This window comes from Mesoplodon bidens (genome assembly GCF_964165515.1).
Source record: "Mesoplodon bidens genome assembly, chromosome: 7".
Taxonomy (NCBI): Eukaryota; Metazoa; Chordata; class Mammalia; order Artiodactyla; family Ziphiidae; genus Mesoplodon; species Mesoplodon bidens.
The window spans coordinates 69,271,135-69,292,828 of NC_138164.1; the positions used below are offsets into that span (position 1 = coordinate 69,271,135).

At 41.9% G+C, this 21,694-nt stretch overlaps 1 protein-coding gene across 1 annotated transcript in view; it reads left to right on the forward strand.

The window, feature by feature from the left end:
• Positions 1–11,100: 11,100 nt before the first annotated feature.
• The window catches only part of ANKRD42 (ankyrin repeat domain 42), a 63,812-nt gene continuing 53,218 nt past the window's right edge, over positions 11,101–21,694 (forward strand). The window contains 2 exon segments of the mRNA XM_081239503.1: positions 11,101–11,208; positions 14,733–14,896. Of these exon segments, the coding sequence (XP_081095629.1) occupies positions 14,832–14,896 (65 nt within the window). The 5' untranslated portion in view covers positions 11,101–11,208; positions 14,733–14,831.

The window sequence follows — 21,694 nt, forward strand, 5'->3', positions numbered from 1 at the left end:
AAGGAAGACTTTATAGAGGTGGTGGTATTTGAGTCTTGGAGGATAAATTGAAGTGGAGTCCACATTGGTAGGAGGCAAGGGTATCTATGAAGAATAAGCAGCAAAATTGAAGGCTCGAAAACACTTCATGTGTGTTTATATGGTTAAAACCCAGTAATGTTGAATAGAACGAGTCTTCTTGGTCATGCTAAGGAGTGTGTATTATACTGATGACCACAGCAGCCACTAGAAATTTTAAACAGAGGTGATATCCTTTATGCATCTAAGGTTGGCCTTTGTGTTTAAAGAATCAAGTGAATAAAAATTTAAAGAGATTAGCAAATGCTACAGAGAGGTCGAGTGAGAAAACGTGTCCACTGAAAGAGAAACACATTATGTGATACCTCAACATATGAATATACATGAACAATATCATGGAAGAAATGCTGGGGTCTGAATCTAAAAATGTAGGCAAAACTTCCTGTTGTGCCTTTTTTGGGGAAGACCATCCATAGCTTTTACCAAATGCTTGAAAGTATGTCACAATCAAGAGGAAGGCAACATTCAAACCTACAAGTGTACCAAGGGTATTTGGGAAACATTTAAAGACTTATAGGTGGAGAGGTGAGAAATAAGCACAATTAAAGAAGTAAAATAGGGCTTCCCTGGTGGCGCAGTGGTTGAGAATCTGCCTGCTAATGCAGGGGACACGGATTCGAGCCCTGGTCTGGGAGGATCCCACATGCTGCAGAGCAACTAGGCCCATGAGCCACAACTACTGAGCCTGCGCATCTGGAGCCTGAGCTCCGCAACAAGAAAGGCCACGATAGTGAGAGGCCCGTGCACTGCGATGAAGAGTGGCCCCCGCTTGCCACAATTAGAGAAAGCCCTCGCACAGAAACAAGATGCAACACAGCAAAAGTAAATTAGTTAATTAATAAACTCCTACCCCCAACATATAAAAAAAAAAAAGAAAAGAAAAAAGTAAAATAAAACCAGCAATGGGAAAAAATTTTTTAAATAGGTAGTCAACAAAGTTACGAAATACGGAAAAATTGAAACGTATCCCCAATTGACTGAAGAACAGTTGAGTATGGGTGAGAGGTGACAAAACAATAAAAGCTGCTCATCTCTGAAATTTAACTGGAGAGATTTAATTGTAGTTGGACAAATAGGAGAGATGTTAGTACTTAACGTTTAAAAGGAACTTGTTGAAGAAACAGATTGAAGACAGAGATGACTGATAGGTCAGTCTCAGAGCTAGAAGGAGATACTATCAATAGCACAAAAGAATTTAGTTGGAATGGCGGAGGGACAGTATTTCTCTGAGATGTTCATAGGTATTTGCAGTTGAAATTGAGAATTCCTAGTTTTTGTTTGATGTAGATGTCGGTTATTGATTTAGAAGTGTGCTCCCCAATTTGGCTGTGCATTAGAATCACAGTGAATGCTAAGAAGAGATTGCTTATCTCGAGAGTCTTATTTAGTAGATTCTCATTCAGAGACACCTCTAATATTTAAGAAGCTCCATAGCTTTTTAAACACCAAAGCTAATGTTTTATGTCAATTACATCCCAATTTTAAAAAGCTCCATAGTTAATTCTATTATAATAAACAGCCAGATCTGACAAATGACCTAGAAATCAGCAACACCTAATTTTAGCCCCCTAAAAAAATGGAAAAGTAGTAAACACATACCATTAGGAACTAGAACCATTATTCTACACAAGAGAGTATAGCAAAGAAAGCCAAAGGAAGCCTCAGGGAAGCTGGAATATTGTCTTGTTTTTTTTGGCTGCACTGTACAGCATGTGGATGTTAGTTCCCTGACCAGGGATCGAACTCACGCCCCCTTCAGTGGAAACGCGGAGTCTTAACCACTGGATCGCCAGGGAAGTCCCTGGAAAACTGTCTTTTGAAGTAAGAGTTGAAGTTTGTGAGAAGAAATAAAAGGAATATTGTATTAAAATCTACAAATTTCATCGTTCATACCCTCTTTACAATGTTCTCTGACTTCAACATAATTTACCTACTTTTAAACATCCAACTTTTAGGTTCCATTAAATACCACAAAGGAATTTTTTATTCAGCTCAAAGTAAAATAAGCTTTGGGGAGAAAAATAAGGACCTAATTATTATATATATTAAAATTTAATAAGTACTGTATGATATCACTATATGTGGAATCTAAAAAATAAACTAGTGAATATAACAAAAAAGAAAACGACTCATAAATATAGAGAACAAACTAGCAGTTACCAGAGAGTGAAGGGGGAGGGGCAAGATAGGAGTAGGGGATCAAGAGGTACAAACTACTATGTAGAAAATAAATAAGCTACAAGGATATATTGTACAGCACAGGGAATCTAGCCCATATTTTATAATAACTATAAATGGAATATAGCCCTTAAAAATTGTGACTCACTGTGGTACACCTGAGACTTACATATATTTCACTATATTTCGATATTAAAAACAGAAAAAAGGGCCTCCCTGGTGGCGCAGTGGTTGAGAGTCCGCCTGCCGATGCAGGGGATACGGGTTCGTGCCCCGGTCTGGGAGGATCCCATATGCCGCGGAGCGGCTGGGCCCGTGAGCCATGGCCGCTGGGCCTGCGCGTCCGGAGCCTGTGCTCCGCAACGGGAGAGGCCACAACAGTGAGAGGCCCGCATACCGCAAAAAGAAAAAAAAAAAAAAAAAAAAAAAAAAAAAAAAAAAACAAAAAAAACTTAAAGATTCTCACGGAATAGTTTAACCTAAAATAGACAATTTTAGATTCTAGTTATATTTTCCTGGCTGTCTTTCTTTAAAGCCTATTTAACATCTAACGAATGCTTCGAGGGGTTTATACAAAACATTCAGGAAGATATAAGGGGGCATCTAAGCATGTGTACAAATGGAAAGATTTAGCTGACCAAAGAGGTAATCTGGAGGGAGAAATGGAAAATCAGACTAGTGTCAAGAAAGGCCTGAATTTCTACTGTAGGAGTAGGAAGTTTCCTCCTACTCCTACATGGGGTCAGCTCTCTGAAATAATGAACACTTTGTTGGGCAGGTGGGGAAGAGCAAGTTAAACAATAAGAGCAAAAATGCACCCATGGGGTGCCCCAGTGAGGGATTAGAGGAGAGCACCAAAGGGAAAGAAAGAATGCTTGGGAAGCAAGAGGGTATATAGGCAGAAAAGAGTAGAGACAGTTACCAAAATCCACTTAATTCTTGTCCTGGAGTTGGTCCTACTCCCTCCTCTAGAACTAGATGGAAAGAGCTGGTTTACAGGGGATTAGAGGAACAACCTGATTTATCACCCCACTTTGAAAAAATTGAGGTAGAGATGGAGGACTAGCCAATTTTACTCATTGTAATCATAAGCTTCCTACTTAAAAGGGTTTTGAGTCTCTGGAATGCTGAGATGCCCACTTTAGTGTGTTCTGAAACCTGTTTCACTTGAGAAACTTCCTTCATAGTCAGTCCCTCACTTATCCTGAAATCCAGTGCAATCTGGTTTTTACATCTTGCCTATTTCATTAAAATTGCTCTCCTGAATATTATCAATGACTCCTTGCCAGTGTGCTTTTCTTAGCCTCTTAATCGATCTTGGCCCATATACTTCTTCTTCTTCTTCTTTTCAATGGAATTTTCTTTAAAATTTTCTTTATTTATTTTTGGCTGCGTTGGGTCTTTGTTGCTGCTCACGGGCTTTCTCTAGTTGCGGCGAGTGGGGGCTCCTCTTCGTTGCGGTGCACGAGCTTCTCATTGTGCCTTCTCTCATTGCGGAGCACGGGCTCTAGACGTGCGGGCTTCAGTAGTTGTGGCACACGGGCTCAGTAGTTGTGGCTCACGGGCTCTAGAGCACAGGATCAGTAGTTGTGATGCACGGACTTAGTTGCTCCGCGGCATGTGGGATCTTCGCGGACCAGGGCTCAAACCCGTGTCCCCTGCATTGGCACACGGATTCTTAACAACTGCACCACCAGGGAAGCCCTATACTTCGTAAAGTCATCTTTCTTTGCTTTATGTGACAGTGCATGTTTTCCTGTGCTTTTATAGTTTTATTTAGGATTTTTTTAAAAATTAAAAAATACTAGAAGTATAGAAAATAAAGTCTCCTTTCATATCTTTCTTTTTCTATAAAGTAACCACTGAGTTAACAATTTAGTATAGATCTTTACCAAATTTTGAAAAAAAATTCTTTTAAAAAGTAGTTTTTTGAAATCAGATGACATCACGTATGTATTCTTCTGCCTCTTTTTTCATTTAGTCTATCTACAACCCTTTCCATTTTGATTAACGCATGTAGATCTGCATTTCTCCCCGTGTAATATTTCATCATATGAATATAGCATAATTTATTTAGCTATTCTTTCCCTGATGTATATTCAAGTTCCTAATTATTTACAAAGTGTTGCAATGACTATCCTATTACATACAGCTGAGTAAGTTATTTTTGAAGATTTTACAACTGAATAGTTGCTGGGTCAAGGTTAATGTGTACTTAGAATTCTGACAGATACTGCCAAATTGTCCTTCATGGGTCACTCCAATTTAGCCTTTCACCAGCAGGATCTTCAGAGTGCTTTGTTTAGCCAACCTCTTCCAAAACTCATTATCCAGAATCTTTTAGTTTTTATCATTGTGATGCACAAACAACAGTCTTTCTCTATTGAGTGTGAATATCTGTTCTTTTGTAATATGCTCTTGGTATTTTTATGGTTTTTGCTCGTTAATTTTTCTATCGACTTACCCTTTTTTAAAAAAATAATTTATTATTTATTTTTGGCTGCATTGGGTCTTCGTTGTTGCGCATGGGCTTTCTCTAGTTGCGGTGAGTGGGGGCTCCTCTTCGTTGAGGTGCGCAGGCTTCTCATTGTGGTGGCTTCTCTTGCTGCGGAGCATGGGCTCTTAGGTACACGGGCTTCAGTAGTTGTGGCACGCAGGCTCAGTAGTTGTGGCACGTGGGCTTAGTTGCTCCACAGCATGTGGGATCTTACCGGATCAGGGCTCGAACCCATGTCCCCTGCATTGGCAGGCGGATTCTTAACCACTGTGCCACGAGGGAAGCCCCTATTGACTTACTCTTTATCACTGAGTTAAATTGTTAGAAGACAATAAACATTAAGCCTATCTCTGGTCTCAACTTTATGGTAATGTATCTTGTAGCATAAACACTTAATTTTATATAGTAAACTATTTTTCTGTGGGGCTTGTTTTGCTTAAGAAGGCCTTCCTAAGATTTATAAAACAATTTTTCTCTTATTTCTTTCTAACACTTTATTTTAATTCTTCTGATATTTTGTATATGGAAATTCTGAAAAGCCCTCATTTCTCTATTTGAAATGCCACCTCTATAATAAACATAAACAGGGGGTTATTTCAGGATTTTAGTTTGTTCCACTAACCTATTTGTCCAGTCCTGTTCCAATACTATCGTGTTCTAAATACTCTAGCCTTACAGTTCTGATATGTATTTGGCTAAGTCCTCAGTAGTTCTTTTTCAAAAATGTTTTGGTTAATACTGAACATTTTTCTTCCAGATAAATTTTAAAATCATCTTGCCAATCTCCACTAAAAATTACATTAGAATTTTTACTTGAAGTGCAATGAATTTACAGTTTGAAGAGAATCGTTATCTTTACAGTACTGAGCCTACTCAGTAGGTTATCTTTCCATTTATTCGGATCTTCTGTAACATCCATAAATGAAGTTTTATGTTTTTTCACATAGGTTTTGTTCATTTTTAAGATAGATTTATTTATTTTTAAAATATTTATTTTGCTGCTTCGGGTCTTTAGTTGCAGCACGTGGGATCTTTTGTCATGGTGCGTGGCCTTCTTTCTAGTTGTGGCGTGGGCTACAAAGTGCGCGAGCTCAGTAGTTGTGACACATGGGCTCTCTAGTTGTGGTGCGCAGGCTCTAGAGTGCACAGGCTTAGTTGCCCCGTGGCACGTGGGATCTTAGTTCCCTGACCAGGGCTCAAACCCTCATCCCCTGCATCAGAAGGCGGATTCTTAACCACTGGACCACCAGGGAAGTCCCCTCATTCACTTCTTGATAGGTTAATTTCTAGGATATTTTGCCATCATTGCTATTGTGAACAAGATCTTCCTTTACATTTAAAATTTAATTATATCTAGTATATAGGTAATCTTAATTCTGTAGGTTGCTCTGATAGCTTATTTTAATAAACTCTTTATTCTAATATTTAATGGTATTTTACAGTTGTCTTAGATTTTCCAGGCATACAATTATCATGTCTTAATTTCTTCCTTTCCAATTTCATACTTTATCTTGCTTATTATACTGTGTCCAAAATTCTCAAAACAATGCTGAATTATAGGAATGATAGCAGATAACCTGGACTATGACATTAGCATGCTGTTTATTTCTGGTTGATACCCTTCATCCAGTTAAGCAAACTTCCTTTTATTACTTGCTTAATATGAATTTTATTTTCTTCTTTTTGAATCAGTAATAGATTTTTTTTTTTTTTTTTTTTTTTTTTTTTTTTTTTTTGCAGTACGCGTGCCTCTCACTGTTGTGGCCTCTCCCGTTGCAGAGCATAGGCTCCGGACGTGCAGGCTCAGCAGCCATGGCTCACGGGCCTAGCCGCTCCACGGCATGTTGGATATTCCCTGACCGGGGCACGAACCTGTGTTCCCTGCATCGGCAGGCGGACTCTCAACCACTGTGCCACCAGGGAAGCCTGATGCTAATTTTTCAAGTGCTTTTTCAGTATCAATTAAGATCATAGTTTTTCTTTTATCTATTAATGTAGGAAATTTTCATTACTATATTGTCTAATGTTGACCCATCCTGTACTAGTAGGATAAACCCAGGTTGGTTATGACATTATTCTCTAAATGCACTGCTGGCTTCATAGTTTCCTTAGGATTTTTGCATGTATATTCATAAGTGAGACTGAGGTGTAAGTTTTTCTTCACTATCCTTGTTTAGATTCTGTTAGGGTTATGTTACCTTCAAAGTTGGAAAGTACTCCATTTTCCTCTATGCCTTGTTCCTAGTGACTTTTGTCTGGGATACACAAGGCATTCTTATTTTTTTTACATTTTTATTTTTATTTTTGGCTGCGTGTGTCTTTGTTGTTGTGTGCGGGCTTTCTCTAGTTGCAGTGAGTGGGGGCTACTCTTCGCCGTGGTGCATGAGTTTCTCATTGCGGTGGCTTCTCCTATTGTGGAGCACGGGCTCTAAGGCGTGCAGCCTTCAGTAGTTGTGGCAGGCGGGCTCAGTAGTTGTGGTTCACAGGCTCTAGAGCGCAGGCTCAGTAGTTGTGGCGCATGGGCTTAGTTGCTCCGCGGCATGTGGGATCTTCCCGGACCAGGGCTCGAACCCGTGTCCCCTGCATTGGCAGGCAGATTCTTTTTTTTTTTTTTTTTTTGCGGTATGCGGGCCTCTCACTCTTGTGGCCTCTTCCGCTGCGGAACACAGGCTCCGGACGCACAGGCTCAGCGGCCATGGCTCACGGGCCCAGCCGCTCCGCGGCATGTGGGATCTTCCCGGACCGGGGCACGAACCTGTGTCCCCTGCATCGGCAGGTGGACTCTCAACCACTGCGCCACCAGGGAAGCCCGGCAGGCAGATTCTTAACCACTGTGCCACCAGGGAAGCCCAGGCATTCTTTTATAATTATCAGTTTATTAACGTTTTCTAACTCTTCAGCCAATTTTTTTAAATTTATATTTTCCTAAAAAATTGTCCAAGTCAGTTTTCAAGATTATAGGGCTTCCCTGGTGGCACAGTGGTTGACAGTCTGCCTGCTGATGCAGGGGACACGGGTTCGTGCCCTGGTCTGGGAAGATCCCACATGCTGCGGAGTGGCTAGGCCCGTGAGCCATGGCTGCTGAGCCTGCACGTCCGGAGCCTGTGCTCCGCCACGGGAGAGGCCACAACAGTGAGAGGTCTGTGTACTGCAAAAAAAAAAAAAAAAGATTATAAGGTTACGCTAAATAATTCACTTGTTTTCAACGTCCCTCATATCTGTAATGTGTTCCCTTTACTTCTGATATTTTCTCTCTTCTTCTTCCTCAGATTTGCTGTCTATTTATTGTTCTTTTTGAACACCAGCTACTATTATGATCAATTTTATTTTCTATTTCATTAACTTCTGCTTTTATTTTTAATTCCTTTCAAGTTTATTTTGGGAGATTTTACTTTTTCTGCTTCTCTATGTTTCTGTTTCCTTTTCTGATCCTTTCCACCAAGTGTGTATCCTTTAAGAGTGTGCTGCCTTATTCCCTCAGCCTCAGTGTGTTTATCCATACAACAGAGCAAAAAAGTAATGCCTTTACCATTATTATATAAGTGGCTACAAACACTGTATTAATTTGGAGTTCGGTCATAGTGGGTTCCAACTCCCCACCACCTAGTTATGGGATCTTGGCCAAATCTTGATTTCTTCACCTGTAAAAATAGAAATAATAATACAGATTAAGTTTAAGACTATTTGCAAATCATTTAGCATAAAAACTGGCCCATATTAATAACTCAATAGATGTCTGGTAAGACAACAGGCCTCAGTTGCCCCATTTGAAAAATGAGGGGATTGGGCTGACTAATCCCAAATTCCTTTCCAACTGAAAAATTTTACTTTTTTTTCTTACTTTTCTTTTGGCCACGCCAAGCAGCATGCAGCATCTCAGTTCCCCGACCAGGGATCAAACCCATGCCCCCTGCAGTGGAAGTGCAGAGTCTTAACCATTGGACCACCAGCAAAGTCCCTGAAAAATTTTACTTTCAATCTATCAGTTCATCCACCAGACAATCAACCATCAACCCACTTACCCGCACAACAGTTAGTAAATCCTTCCCTTCAACTAAGTATTCTAGATGTTAGGAAGGCCATGATGAATAATGATACAGTTTCTACCTTCCAGAAGGTCAGAGTCCCTGAGGGGTAGGGGTGAGCACCAACTGTTAAATAGGTAATATACAGTATGATAAGTGGTCTAATAAAGGCTGTGGGAATTCAGAGACTTCGAGGAGTATGCACAGCAAAATCAAAGATCTAGGTTGGAAACCTAATGCGGGGACTTAATACTTACTAGCTGTGTACCCTCAGGCAATTAACTTTGGTGCTATACTTCTCTAACTGTAGAAAGGAACAGTAATACTATCCTGGTAGGTTATGTGAAAGATTAAACAGAAAAACTAATATAAAGCGCTTAGTACAGTGCCAGATTCATCATAAGAACTCAACAAATGGAAGTTATTAATGTTACAAGAGGCCATGGAAGTTAAAGAAAGGCATTTACTGTATTTCAAGAGAGGAAAGGTAGGGTCAGGGGAATTTGCCAGCTGTGTTCACTAAACAAAACCTGTGGCAAAAGGATGGGAAAAAACAGGGTAAGAGGAGAATCAAGGTGGGTGATGCCCTTGGAAGGCAGAGAATTCTAATTTCTGTGTTTTCAGCTGCTAGCACAAGACCTGACCCATATATTTGCTATAAATATGAATGGAAGAATACACGTTATGCAGTAGGGTTGCAGAAAAAGATCTGGGCCAAACTATTGAAAGTAAACATTTTACAGTGAAAGGAACCTTGGAGTCAGGAGACCTGGTGCAGTCTTTTGACTGATGACCTGTGTTTTTATAATGGCTTCACAACTTACCTGCTGTTGGATCTTAGCAAATTACTGATACCTTGAATCTCCTCACCTGTAAAATGGGGATAACACCTACCTTACAAAATTAGTGTGAGAATTAGTACCAAGCGATTATCAAAGAGCCTGGCAGTAGTAACACGCAACAATGATAGCGCTGCAGCTGCTAACTCCTCCGTTAGGTCTTTTGTCCATACTTATTAAATGATAGGGTAAGAATATATTTTCTCCAGTGCTCCAACCAGCACTGATAAATGACACTCGGTTTGCCGAGGATAAAAGGCCCTGCCCGGCCCGAGGCACACACGCAGGTCACCTACGCCGACTGCAGTCCTGGAGTCTCCACGTGCGTCGCCGAGCCACGGCGGGCGCGACCTATGCCAGGCCGTTATAGAGGCGGGGCCTAGACAGGCTGAATGTGAGACCGAGCGGAATTTCACCGAAAACCGGTCCATTCCACCATCTCTAGAGGAGAAGCCTTGGGGGAAAAAAAGAAAAAAAGAAAAAAAAAATTTTTTGCAGCGAAGCCGGAAGTGACGCATGACCGCGAGGAACCGGAAATTACCGCAGCACGCCGGAAGTATACTCAATTCTAAGGCGACGGCTCCACCATCCCTGCAACCAGGTGGCTGGAGTCGGGACGCTGGAAAGCGACTTAGAGGAAAGGGTACTCGCCGACGGCGGCCGCCGCCACAGCGAATCGCTGGGAGTGGCAACCGAAGACGGCGGCCGCCGCACCAGCCGTCGCGTGTGGAGGATAAACGGCCGGTACGGCCATCGCGGCAACCAGTCCAGGGAAAGAGTTAGCGAAGGCCAGGGCTTTAGTCGTAGCGAAGACAGGGAAAGAATCCGTGAAGGCAGCGACCACCGCTGCAGGGTACCGACAGGAAGAGCAAGTGAAGACGTCGGCTTCTCCCGCAGTGTCTCAAGAAGGGTCAGTGAAGACCTGGGCCACCTTCGCAGTGTCTCTCAGGAGAGAGTCAGGGGAGACGGTGGCCACCGTCCCAGCAACTCATGGGAGAGAGTAAGGGGAGACCGCAGCAGCGACGTGAGTTTAACTGAAGTCGGAAGCCACCCCACTAGTGACTCCGGGGGAACGGTCAGAGAAGACCGCGGCCTCCGTCTCAGTGGGACTTGGGAGGGAGTCAGGGAGGTCCGGGGTCCCCGAACCAGCGACTCCGGGGAGAGAGGCAGTGACGACCACAGCCTCCGCCTCAGTGGTTCTTGGGAGGGTTCTTGGATGGCGGCCGCAGCCTCAGCAGTTCCTGGGAGGAGGGGGTGAGTGAAGATCGCGGCTACGTGGCCAGCGACTCCTCCGTGGTGAGCGTCAGCGAAGACGCCAGCCGCCGCCGCCGCTTCTGGGAGAGAGAAAGCGAAGACGAAGGTTCCCGCTGCCGGGGCTCCTGGGAGAGAACGACAGGGGACGGCGTCCCCGGGCCTAGCGACGACGAGGAAGACAGCCGCTGCTGCACTGGCTCGTGGGTGACAGCGAGCGAAGACCGCCGCAGCAGCAGGGGCCTGGACTCGACTCCTCCCCGGAGTCCGAGGGGTCGCACCATGCCCGGGGTGACCGGTTTAGGCCCCTCCACCTTCTCCGTGGAAACTGCGACCCCGTGTGAGTCAGATTATTTCACTGGCCCTCGTCTCTGCCACACTCCTTTTCTCACTTCAGTTCACAGGAGTTTTGCCCCTTCTGGCAGTTCCCTTTCTCACCTGTCACTCCTCATTTCCCTTAATTGACCTGTTTTCAATAGGTCCCAAAGCTGCTCACCTGGCCCCCATCCTTCCTCATTTCAGCTTTACTTCCTTTTTTATTTTTCTATCTGCGCGCATTCCTGAGACTTCGTTCCCAGCTGACGTCAACTCTTGTTAAAATGTATGGACCCTTTTAAGTTCTTACCGTCTCTGCAGCATGTGACTCTGGAGATAATATTAGACTTATCTCATTTTCTTCCTTCCACTCTACTGACTCTATCTATCTGCCTACCTACTACCTACCTACCAACCTATCTATCTACTTATCTACCCTGAATTTTCTTCTATCCTCTTCTTAAAACGTTGCTTTTTTCCTTGGATAGTGCCATCATTAGTTCTTTTTTCCTTGTCATGTACTATGGCTTCAACCCTAGTGATGACCCCGGAATCTGTTATTCATTCAGTCATCCAGTAAATATTTATTGAGTGCCTATTATGTGCTTTGTCTTAAGGATATGTAAGCAGAGAAGACAGGCACATTCCTTCCTTCTAGTGGGGAAGATGAATACTCAGCAAGTAATTACTGGTGTGATGAATGCTATAAAGAAGAGTAGAGAGCCATTGGCTCCAGTATAGGGTGAGGTTGGGGATCAGAAAAAGCTGCCTGATACTGAGACACAGCTAACACTGAGAACTCAACTCCAGACCTCTCACTGGAGCTGCAGACTCATATGTACAACTCCTTTCTGGAACTCTTCCATGGGCACCTCAAGATCAACACATTCAGAATATAATTTTGTATTCATATGCCCTCTCTGTCCTTTAGTGTTCGCTATCTCAGTGGCAGTACACCACTTATGTAACTAAGCCAGACACCTTGGAGTTGTCCCGTTACTTTTCCCGTATTCCACTCACTATATTCATCCAAGTTCAATTCATCCTGCTTCCTTAATAACATGTTGAATCTGTCTCCTTTTCTGTTCCTACTGCCATTCACTTGGTTGAGGGTCTCCACCTCTCTGGTGTAGACTACTGTAGATACCTTCCTACATGGTCTCCCTTAGTCTCTTACTCTTGCCCTTTGCTCAATGAATTCGCCTCCCTGCAGCCAGCCATATAAACTCAGCATTACAAATCTGATCATTCTTATTCTTCTGCTTAAAATCCCTCAGTGACTCCCCACTCTCTGCTCAAGTTCAGCAAGTTCCAGCACAGCCTGCCTCTTGTCTAATTCTAGTCTCTTTTCCTTCCACTTTATGCTTCAACAATAGGGTGGGTATTTTTATAGTTTCTTGATCTGTCCAGGATGCCTTTCCCCGCATCCATTTCACCTGGCAAATTCCTGCTAATCCTTGAAGATTCATCTTAGGTGTTACCTTCTCTAGGAATCTTTTTCTGCTCTCCTTCCCTCCTACCCTAGCTGAGTTAGAAGTCTTCTGTGCTTTCATAACTTCTTATGAATATTTCTGTCATTGCTCTTACTACATTGTTTTGTAATTTGTGTTTGTGTATCTCTGTGAGTTCCTTGAGGATAGAGACCATGTCTTCTTTATCTTTTTATCCTTATGGTAGATACCAGATTAATGTTGAGTGGATGGATGGGTGGATGAATGAATAAATTGGAACGGAATGTGGTGAGAAAAAAGGCTGTCAAATTAGATGGAGCCAAATTATGGGAGGGCATAGACTGTCATACTGAGGGTTTGGATTTGATTCTCTAGACTAGCAGTGGATTACCAGAAGCAGTTCAGAGTGGAGGAATGAAGTGATCAGAATAGTGTCCTTGTATACGATGGATTAGAGCTACCTTGTATAAAATGTATTAGAGTGGGTAGAACATCATTTGTAGATCTTGCAGTACTAGTTTAAAGGAGAATAGTGGAAGTCCCTGGAGGTCCAGTGGTTAAGACTCCGTGCTTCCACTGCATGGGGCACGGATTCGATCCCTAGTCGAGGAGCTAATACCCCACATGCCTTACGGCATGGCCAAAATATAAAAAAAAAAACAAACATAAAGGAGAGTAATGAAGGTCTGACCTAGGGGATTAACATCATTAAACATTTACCAAGTGGTTTGGTTTTCTCGGGGTGCTTCCTTACTCTCTTCCCCGTATGCATAGATCTTAATTGTTCTTCAAAGACTTGCTCGAGTGTTTCCTCCTCCTCCTTTATTTACCTGTAATCTCTTAGGATGTTACTGTCAGGTTTTCGATTTCATCAAATTTATCCCAATAGATTTTAAAGTGTCAGTGGAAAGAAAATGTCTTAAATCCATGTCTATTCATTGTGTTATTGTAGTGCCTGGCATATGGTACATGCTCAAAGGACTTTTGAGTAAAATGCATAGCATTTTGCTAAGGGTTGGTATAAGATATGATTTCAGCCGTCAAGAAATTAATATGCTAATTGTGGAGAGAGGACATATACATAGATAAATAGTAATACAAGGCTGCATAGATTATCTGCCAGAGGTGTTGGTGAGTTCTTTTCAAAACAGTTTGAGTTCAGGAATTGTGCCTGTTTGTTTGGTTTAGGAAATGCTTTGATTGAACTATTTACTTCTTCCTTCAACAACTGTCTGTTCGTGCTTAGATACTTTTATTACTTCTGGTTCACAATGCACATTAAAATATTTCACGGTACAGTAAGGGTGACAGTCCGGTCTTGATGTTTGGAACATTATATTATAAAATATAAGACACTAGAATATATGAAGTAAAAATTGTGACCTGCCATTCCTTTCTTAGTGTAGGACATATGAGAAAGATATGAAAAATATTAGTAAAATATATTTGCCTATGTGAGATAAGGTTCTGGTAAAGTCTTTTTCACTGGAGAGTAGGCCTTTGTTACAGAGAATACCTGGGCAGATTTCAAAATGGTTACCTCTCTCCTCCTTTACCAAAGACATGAGGTGATTTTTCTTGGTTTTTCACAGTGATAACCTGGTGGAGTTTCGAAGGTAAAAAGCTATGAAAATGAGGGGACCTCCTAAGACTATGGCCCTGAGGAGTTTCTCACTGTTAGTCTACTACATACCCAGACCCCAGCAATTTGTCAAAATTACTATTTAAGTGCTTTTAGAAGCTTATGGTTCTAGTGACTTCTGCTCCAGGTAAGCTGAACTTGACCGTGTTTCTCTGTATTTGCCTGTCTCTCCAAATTCAGGGTGGCCGTTTGTCCTGAGACCTCAATTCTTTGATGAGTGCAAGAAAAGTTGTTGACTTTGTTTGTTCTGCTTTTTTCCTGTATGGATGGGGGTGACAACGTCCGTGCTCTTTACATATTAGAGATGAAATTGAAGTCAGATTAAGATGTTAATCCCAAACATCTTTGTAGTAAATTATTTGGAAAGCCAAAGTGATTTTGTACTTTCAGTTCAATCGTCACTTTAGTCTTTTTTTAGTTTTGTAATGTATTTTAAGCAATTTTGTTTTTCAATAGGTGCCAGGAAGAAAGTGCATTTTGGTAGCATACATGATGCAGTACGCGCTGGAGATGTAAAGCAGCTTTCAGAAATAGTAGAACGTGGTGCCAGCATTAATGAAGTTGATGTTCTCCATAAATTTACCCCTTTACATTGGGCAACACATTCTGGCAGTTTGGAGGTAAGAAACTATATAAATTATTAAACTGAGGTAAGTTTAGCCCTGTTGACAGTTTTGTAAATTTAGCAAACAGGACTGAGGCCTTATGCTAGGCACTGAAAATATTTTTCTTTTTTTTTTTTTTTTTTTTTGTTTTTTTTTTTTTTGTTTTTGCGGTATGCGGGCCTCTCACTGTTGTGGCCTCTCCCGTTGCGGAGCACAGGCTCCGGACGCGCAGGCTCAGCGGCCATGGCTCACGGGCCCAGCTGCTCCGCGGCATGTGGGATCTTCCCGGACCGGGGCACGAACCCATGTCCCCTGCATCGGCAGGCGGACTCTCAACCACTGCGCCACCAGGGAAGCCCTTTCTTTTTTTTTTAAATTTATTTTATTGAAGTATAGTTGATTTACAATGTTGTGTTCTGCTGTACAGCAGAGTGATTCAGTTATACATTTATATACAAATATTTTTCTTTTCAGTTCAGTCTAACATTTGGGTGTTCTGGTTACCTTTGTAATAAGTTATCCTAAAACTTGGTGGTATAAAATAACCATTTATTTATGCTCAGGAGTGAACCAGGAATTTGGATTTCAGGGACAGCTTGTCTCTACTCCATGAGTTTGGGGCTCCACCTAGAAGATTTAAAAGCCAGGGCTGGAATCTTCTGAAGGCTTGTTCACGCAGACATCTGGTAGTAGATGCTGGCTGTAGGCTGGGCCCCTTGATCCCTCTCCACAGGGGTCTTTTTGTGAAGTCCCCACACGTGGGTTAGTCTGTGCTTCCTCACAGGGTGGCAGCTGGGTTCCTAAGGCAAGCATAGAGGGTAACTTGCAGAGGATAACGTAATGCATACCTGGCTGTCTCAAATCCTAATATTTTTGCTGTAGTTGCTTCAGATTTTTGGAAAAGAAATGGAGTATCACAGATACATTTGAAGCCCCTGAGCACCCCTCCCAGGTGTCATTTCTCTCCTTCCAATTCCAGAGATAACTATTACCCTGAATTTGGTGTTTATTATTACTATATATGTTTTATGCTGTTATTACATATGATTATATCACTGTTTTAAAGGACGTTTTATATAAATGTCATCATATTATTTGTATCATTCTGCAGCTTGCTTTTTTTGTTCAACAATGTGTTTTTGAATTTTAACGACGTGGTTACATATATATACTCTAGTTCATTCCTCTCAGCCATGTTGTAATAGTATATTCTTAGATGAATATCAGAATTTATTGATTTTTTTTGATTGATGGATATTTCATTGGTTTCAATTTTTCACTAGTACAGGCAGTGCTTAGTGAATATTTTTATGCACAACTTCTTTTTTTATTAATTTATTTTATTGAAGTATAGTTGATTTACAGTGTTGTCTTAATTTCCGCTGTATGGCAAAGTGATTCAGTTATACGTATGTATATACATTCTTTTTCATATTCTTTTCCATTATAGTGAATCACAGGATATTGAATATAGTTCCCTGTGCTGTACAGTAGGACCTTGTTGTTTATCCATTCTGTGTATAATAGCTTGCATCTGCTAATCCCAAACTCCCAATCCACCCTCTCCCACCCCCCTCCCCCTTGGCAACCACAAGTCTGTTCTCTATGTCTGTGGGTCTGTTTGTGTTTCATAGATAAGTTCATTTGTATGCACAACTTCTTATTCTTGGGCTGTGTGCAAAGCCAACTGGAATTTTTCTCATGATTCATGGTTGTGTGTGGGGAGCTTATTTTAGCTATTACATTCCTCCAGTCTGTAGGCTGCAGTAGGTCTATTCACTATGCAACTCTCTTTTTTCCCTGCCACACAAACAGAGTCTGCTTTCCATGAATATGGCTTCTCTGTGTGATTTCTTTGTTTGGGCTTTTCTGCTTTTTGGAACCAAATCTGGTCCAAAGAATCTCTCTCCACCAGTTTGTGTGCCCCACTTGAACTGTAGGGGTTTTTGCTTTGGCCTTTTAGTGGCTTCCTCTCACCTGGGAGAAATGTGCCTTGACGGGTCTTTCTGTGCTTGCAGCCCTGCATGGGGATTTTCTCTGCTGTTTGCTCCCACATTCCTGTTTGATCTATACTTTGGCAGCTTTCCCATCTGTTTTGTGGTTTCAGATATCTCCTAGCTTCATCAAAGATGGGGTTTTCTTGCTCTTTTTCAAATTTTTAAAATGATTTTGAAGAGAGGAGGAAATACTGATTTTACTCTGCCATATTTCAAATAGGATAGGACTTGTTGCTATACCATTTATTTCGTCTCTTTCCTGGGGATCTTTTCAGCTTCTCTGATTAACCTACCCTGGCTTCTCTAAAATTAGTGGTTTTCTTTATGCTCTTGCCAATGGGTGTCTCTCTTCAACTTTACACTCTCTCTCCAGGCCATTTTTAGACTTCCTTGGCTTAATCACTTCTACATAATAATTCATTGATTCGCTCTCTCTCCAGAATTTGAATTCTGGTTTCTGCATCCGGCGCTTATCAAACAGCTCATGCATATCTGACTGGCATCTTTTTTTTTTTTTTTTTTTTTTTTTTGCGGTATGTGGGCCTCTCACTCTTGTGGCCTCTCCTGTTGCGGGGCACAGGCTCCGGACGCGCAGGCTCAACGGCCATGGCTCACGGGCCCAGCCGCTCCGTGGCATGTGGGATCTTCCTGGACCGGGGCACGAACCCGTGTCCCCTGCATCAGCAGGCGGACTCTCAACCACTGTGCCACCAGGGAAGCCCTGACTGGCATCTTAAATTTAGTTGGTCTAAAACTAAACTGTTTAGTTTTCCCTCCCTTTCTTTTCCCTCCCTTTCTTAGCTTTCCAGGCTAATGTCCTTTGCATCATATTGAGTTGTCTCAGGATTTTACAGAAGCAAAACACAGTATCAGCATTTGTCTAGGTCAAGTGCTTCATGACGCACATTGATGTAGTGAGAACTGATCCCTAAGTCAGTTGATTCTGTTCCGTCTTTGTCTCTCAAATTTGTCCTTTCCACCTTCATAGCCACTGCCTTAGAGCTACTTGATTTCCTTCTTTCCTATCTTGTATACTTCTAGTTCATAACTGGCATACAAAATTATTGCTCTAAAACAAAAATCTGCTATTATTTAAAACCTTCCTTAAGTCCCTGTAGTGACTCTCTATACCCTGTAGGATAAAGTTTAAGCTATTTAATATGGTAGACTTACCTCTCCAACCTCATCTCCCATCAGACTTGTTTCATGTTGCAGTACTGGTGACTACTGTCATTTCCCAAGCTAGTCCACTGTTTCATATTATCACAGACTGTGTACATGCCGTTTCATCTGCCTGGTCTCACCTCTTCCCAGTGGTTAGCTTGTTGAAATCCAGGTCAGGTAGCACCCACTTGGCAGGGCCTTCTGTGTTTCCCCCCTCAGTATCCTCCAACTAGCATCTTTTCCCTCAATTTTATATACATTTAAAAAATTGTATTTATCACATTGAATTGCATTCTCTGTTAGATATTTTTTAATATTCTTTTAAAAAAATATTTATTTGGCTGTGCCGGGTCTTAGTTGCAGCATGAGGAATATAGTTCCCTGACCAGGGATCGAACCCAGGCCCCCTGAATTGGGAGCACGGAGTCTTAACCACTGGACCACCAGGGAAGTCCCTCTCTGTTAGATTTTGAGCTCTTTGAAGGTACCATTTGGGTTTTATTTATCTTTTTTTTTACACAGCATAGCATAGTGTCTGGCATATTGGAGTCACATTGCGGGTTCCCAATAAATGTTTGTTGTATTGATGAATTTATTGAATTAAATTTATATTTTTACTGTCCAGCATAGTGCATAGCAGCTGTTCAAGAAATGTTTGTTAAATTTTAAGAAAAATAAATCTAAATCAAAAGGTTTTGGCGACTTTCTACTTTCCCATTTGAGGATCATCTCCTAATTCTCTACTTGAATACTGCATTAATACCTTTACATTTTGTTATCCTTTCTGAAATTTCTTAAAACTCATGGTACTTATGTTGGTAGTATAAAATGATCACTAAATTAACAGCTGGTGAAAACTGTGCTTTGTTAGACTTCATTTTTTTTCTCCTGTCAGATGAAATCAGCTTTTGAGCCCCTGTAGTAAACTTTTTTTTTTTTTTTTTTTTTGGTGCGGTACGCGGGCCTCTCACTGCTGTGGCCTCCCCCACCGCGGAGCACAGGCTCCGGACACGCAGGCTCAGCGGCCACGGCTCACAGGCCCAGCCGCTCTGCAGCATGCGGGATCCTCCCAGACCGGGGCACGAACCTGCATCCCCCGCACCAGCAGGCGGACTCCCAACCACTGCACCACCAGGGAAGCCCCCCTGTAATAAACTTTTATTTCAGATATACTTTGCACCTTCAGAATTTTCTTTTTTTTTAAAAAAATTCTGTCTCTTTATTTTCTATTTGATGAATCATTGTCATCATATTTTCGTTTAATTCATTAAACATAAATTTTTAAAAATTTATTTATTTGGCTGCGTTGGGTCTTCATTGCTGCGTGCGGGCTTTCTCTAGTTGCAGCGAGCGGGAGCTACTCTTCATTGCAGTGCGCAGGCTTCTCATTGTGGTGGCTTCTCTTGTTGAGGAGCCCAGGCTCTAGGTGTGCGGGCTTCAGTTGTTGTGGCACGTGGGCTCAGTAGTTGTGGTGCACAGGCTTAGTTGCTCCACGGCATGTGGGATCTTCCTGGACTAGGGCTCCAACCGGTGCCCCCTGCATTGGCAGGGGTTTTTTTAACCACTGTGCTAACAGGGAAGTCCCAACATAAATTCTTTAAAAAATAATTTCTTTTAGTTCTCTAAAGCTATATGTAATAGCTGCTTTGAAGTCTTTCTGAGCGGAGCATCTGGGCCCTCTCAGAGATGGTTTCTTTTTTTTTTCCTTTTTTTTTTTTTTGTCCACACCTCATGGCATGTGGGATCTTAGTTCCCTGACCAGGGATGGGTGTGCCCCCTGCACTGGAAGTGTGGAGTCTTAATCACTGGACCACCAGGGAAGCACCTCAGAGATGGTTTCTATCGATTCCTTTTTTTTCCTGTGTATGTGTTATACATTCTTGTTTTCTTTGTATGTCTCATAATTTTTTAGTTTGGACATTTTGAAAACTGGACATTTTATTTTTATTTTTTGCAGTGCTTAGTATTTATTAGGTGCCTTGAGTTTTGGTATGCATTGACAAAGTATATTGTCTATTCCTCACAATAACTTTGATATTAGAATTCTTTTTTAAAAAAATTTTATTGAAGTATAGTTGATCTACAATGTTGTGTTAATTTCTGCTGTACAGCAAAGTGACTCAGTTATACATATATATCCTTTTTATTTAATATTTATTTATTTATTTATTCTAGGCTGCGTTGGGTCTTTGTTGCTGCGTACGGGCTTTCTCTGGTTGTGGCGAGTGAGGGCTATTCTTCGTTGCGGTGAGCAGGCTTCTCATTGTGGTGGCTTCTCTTTTTGCGGAGCATGGGCTCTAGGCATGGGGGCTTCAGTAGTTGTGGCACAGGGGCTTAGTTGCTCCACGGCATGTGGGATCTTCCCATACCAGGGATCAAACACTTGACCCCTGCAGTGGGAGTGTGGCGTCCTAACCACTGGACTGCCAGGAAATTCCCCTCTTGTTTTTATTTTTAAGCCTGGCTTCATAGGGGTCACCCCTGGGTCAGCATAGCTTAGTGTTCAGCCAGTGATTAATCAGAGGTTGTGCCTAAAAACCTTGAGTCAGTAAGGAGTCCATCTTTTGCTGATAGATCTGTGTATGGTTTGGGGAATGTTTTCAAAGTCCAAGCAGTTTACAAGTCAGCCTGGCTTCCCCCCACCCCCCACCCCGCTGTGTTTTCAAGGCCTTATGTCTAGCCAAGAATGTCTCGCCAACTTGGGACCTCTTCAATCTTTCCTGAGTGTGAGTGACTTTGTATATGTACACAGCTTTTTATATCACAAGGGATGAGTGGAATCTTAGCAAGGCCCACTTTGGCTGTCTCATTTCTTGTATTTTTCTGTTAATTTTCTAGGTGGTTTTTAGTTTTGTTGTTTGCCCCAACAATTATCATGACTTCAGGCTAGCTCTGATGTTCGCTTTCCTAAATTGTTGCCACTGAGGATTAGAATTGTTTTTGAAAATGTGCCTGGGTATGGACTTTTCAGTCCCTCCAGCAGAGCAATGGAGCTGTCCATCTGGGTAGAACTTACGCATCATGATGCTGGGGGTAAGGATCCTTGTAGTCCCAGGCTACTCTGCCACGGGCTCTCCCTGTTCTAACTGAGAATCAGTAGATTTTTCTTGAATAAATGCTCTTCATTTTGTTGTATGCGTTCCAGAGTCTTTAAATGGTTTTTTTTGGCCGCACCACGTAGCATGTGTGATCTTAGTTACCCAACCAGGGATCAAACCCGTGCCCCCTGCAGTGGAAGCTCGGAGGCCTAACCACTGGACCGCCAAGGAATTCCCTAAATGGTTGTTTTTAACAACTTTGTCTAGCTTTGTCGTTGCTTCTTGGGGAGGATTTACCAAGCTCCTCACTTAGCCATTTCTGAAGTCCTGCTGATTGGTCAGTTGATTTTTGACAAAGATGCAGAGGCAATCTAATGGAGAACAGATAGTATTTTTATTAAATGGTGCTGGCACAGTTGGACAGTCATACGTAAGAAAGTGAGCCTCAACTCATACTTGGTACCATATGTAAAAATGTACTGAAAGCAGATGATAAACAAGTGTAAAACTTAACCTTATAAAACTTCTAGAAGAAAACATAGGAGAAAATCTTTGCAAATCATAAATATGACTAAGAACTTGTAGCCAGAATATATGAGACTCTCACAATTCGA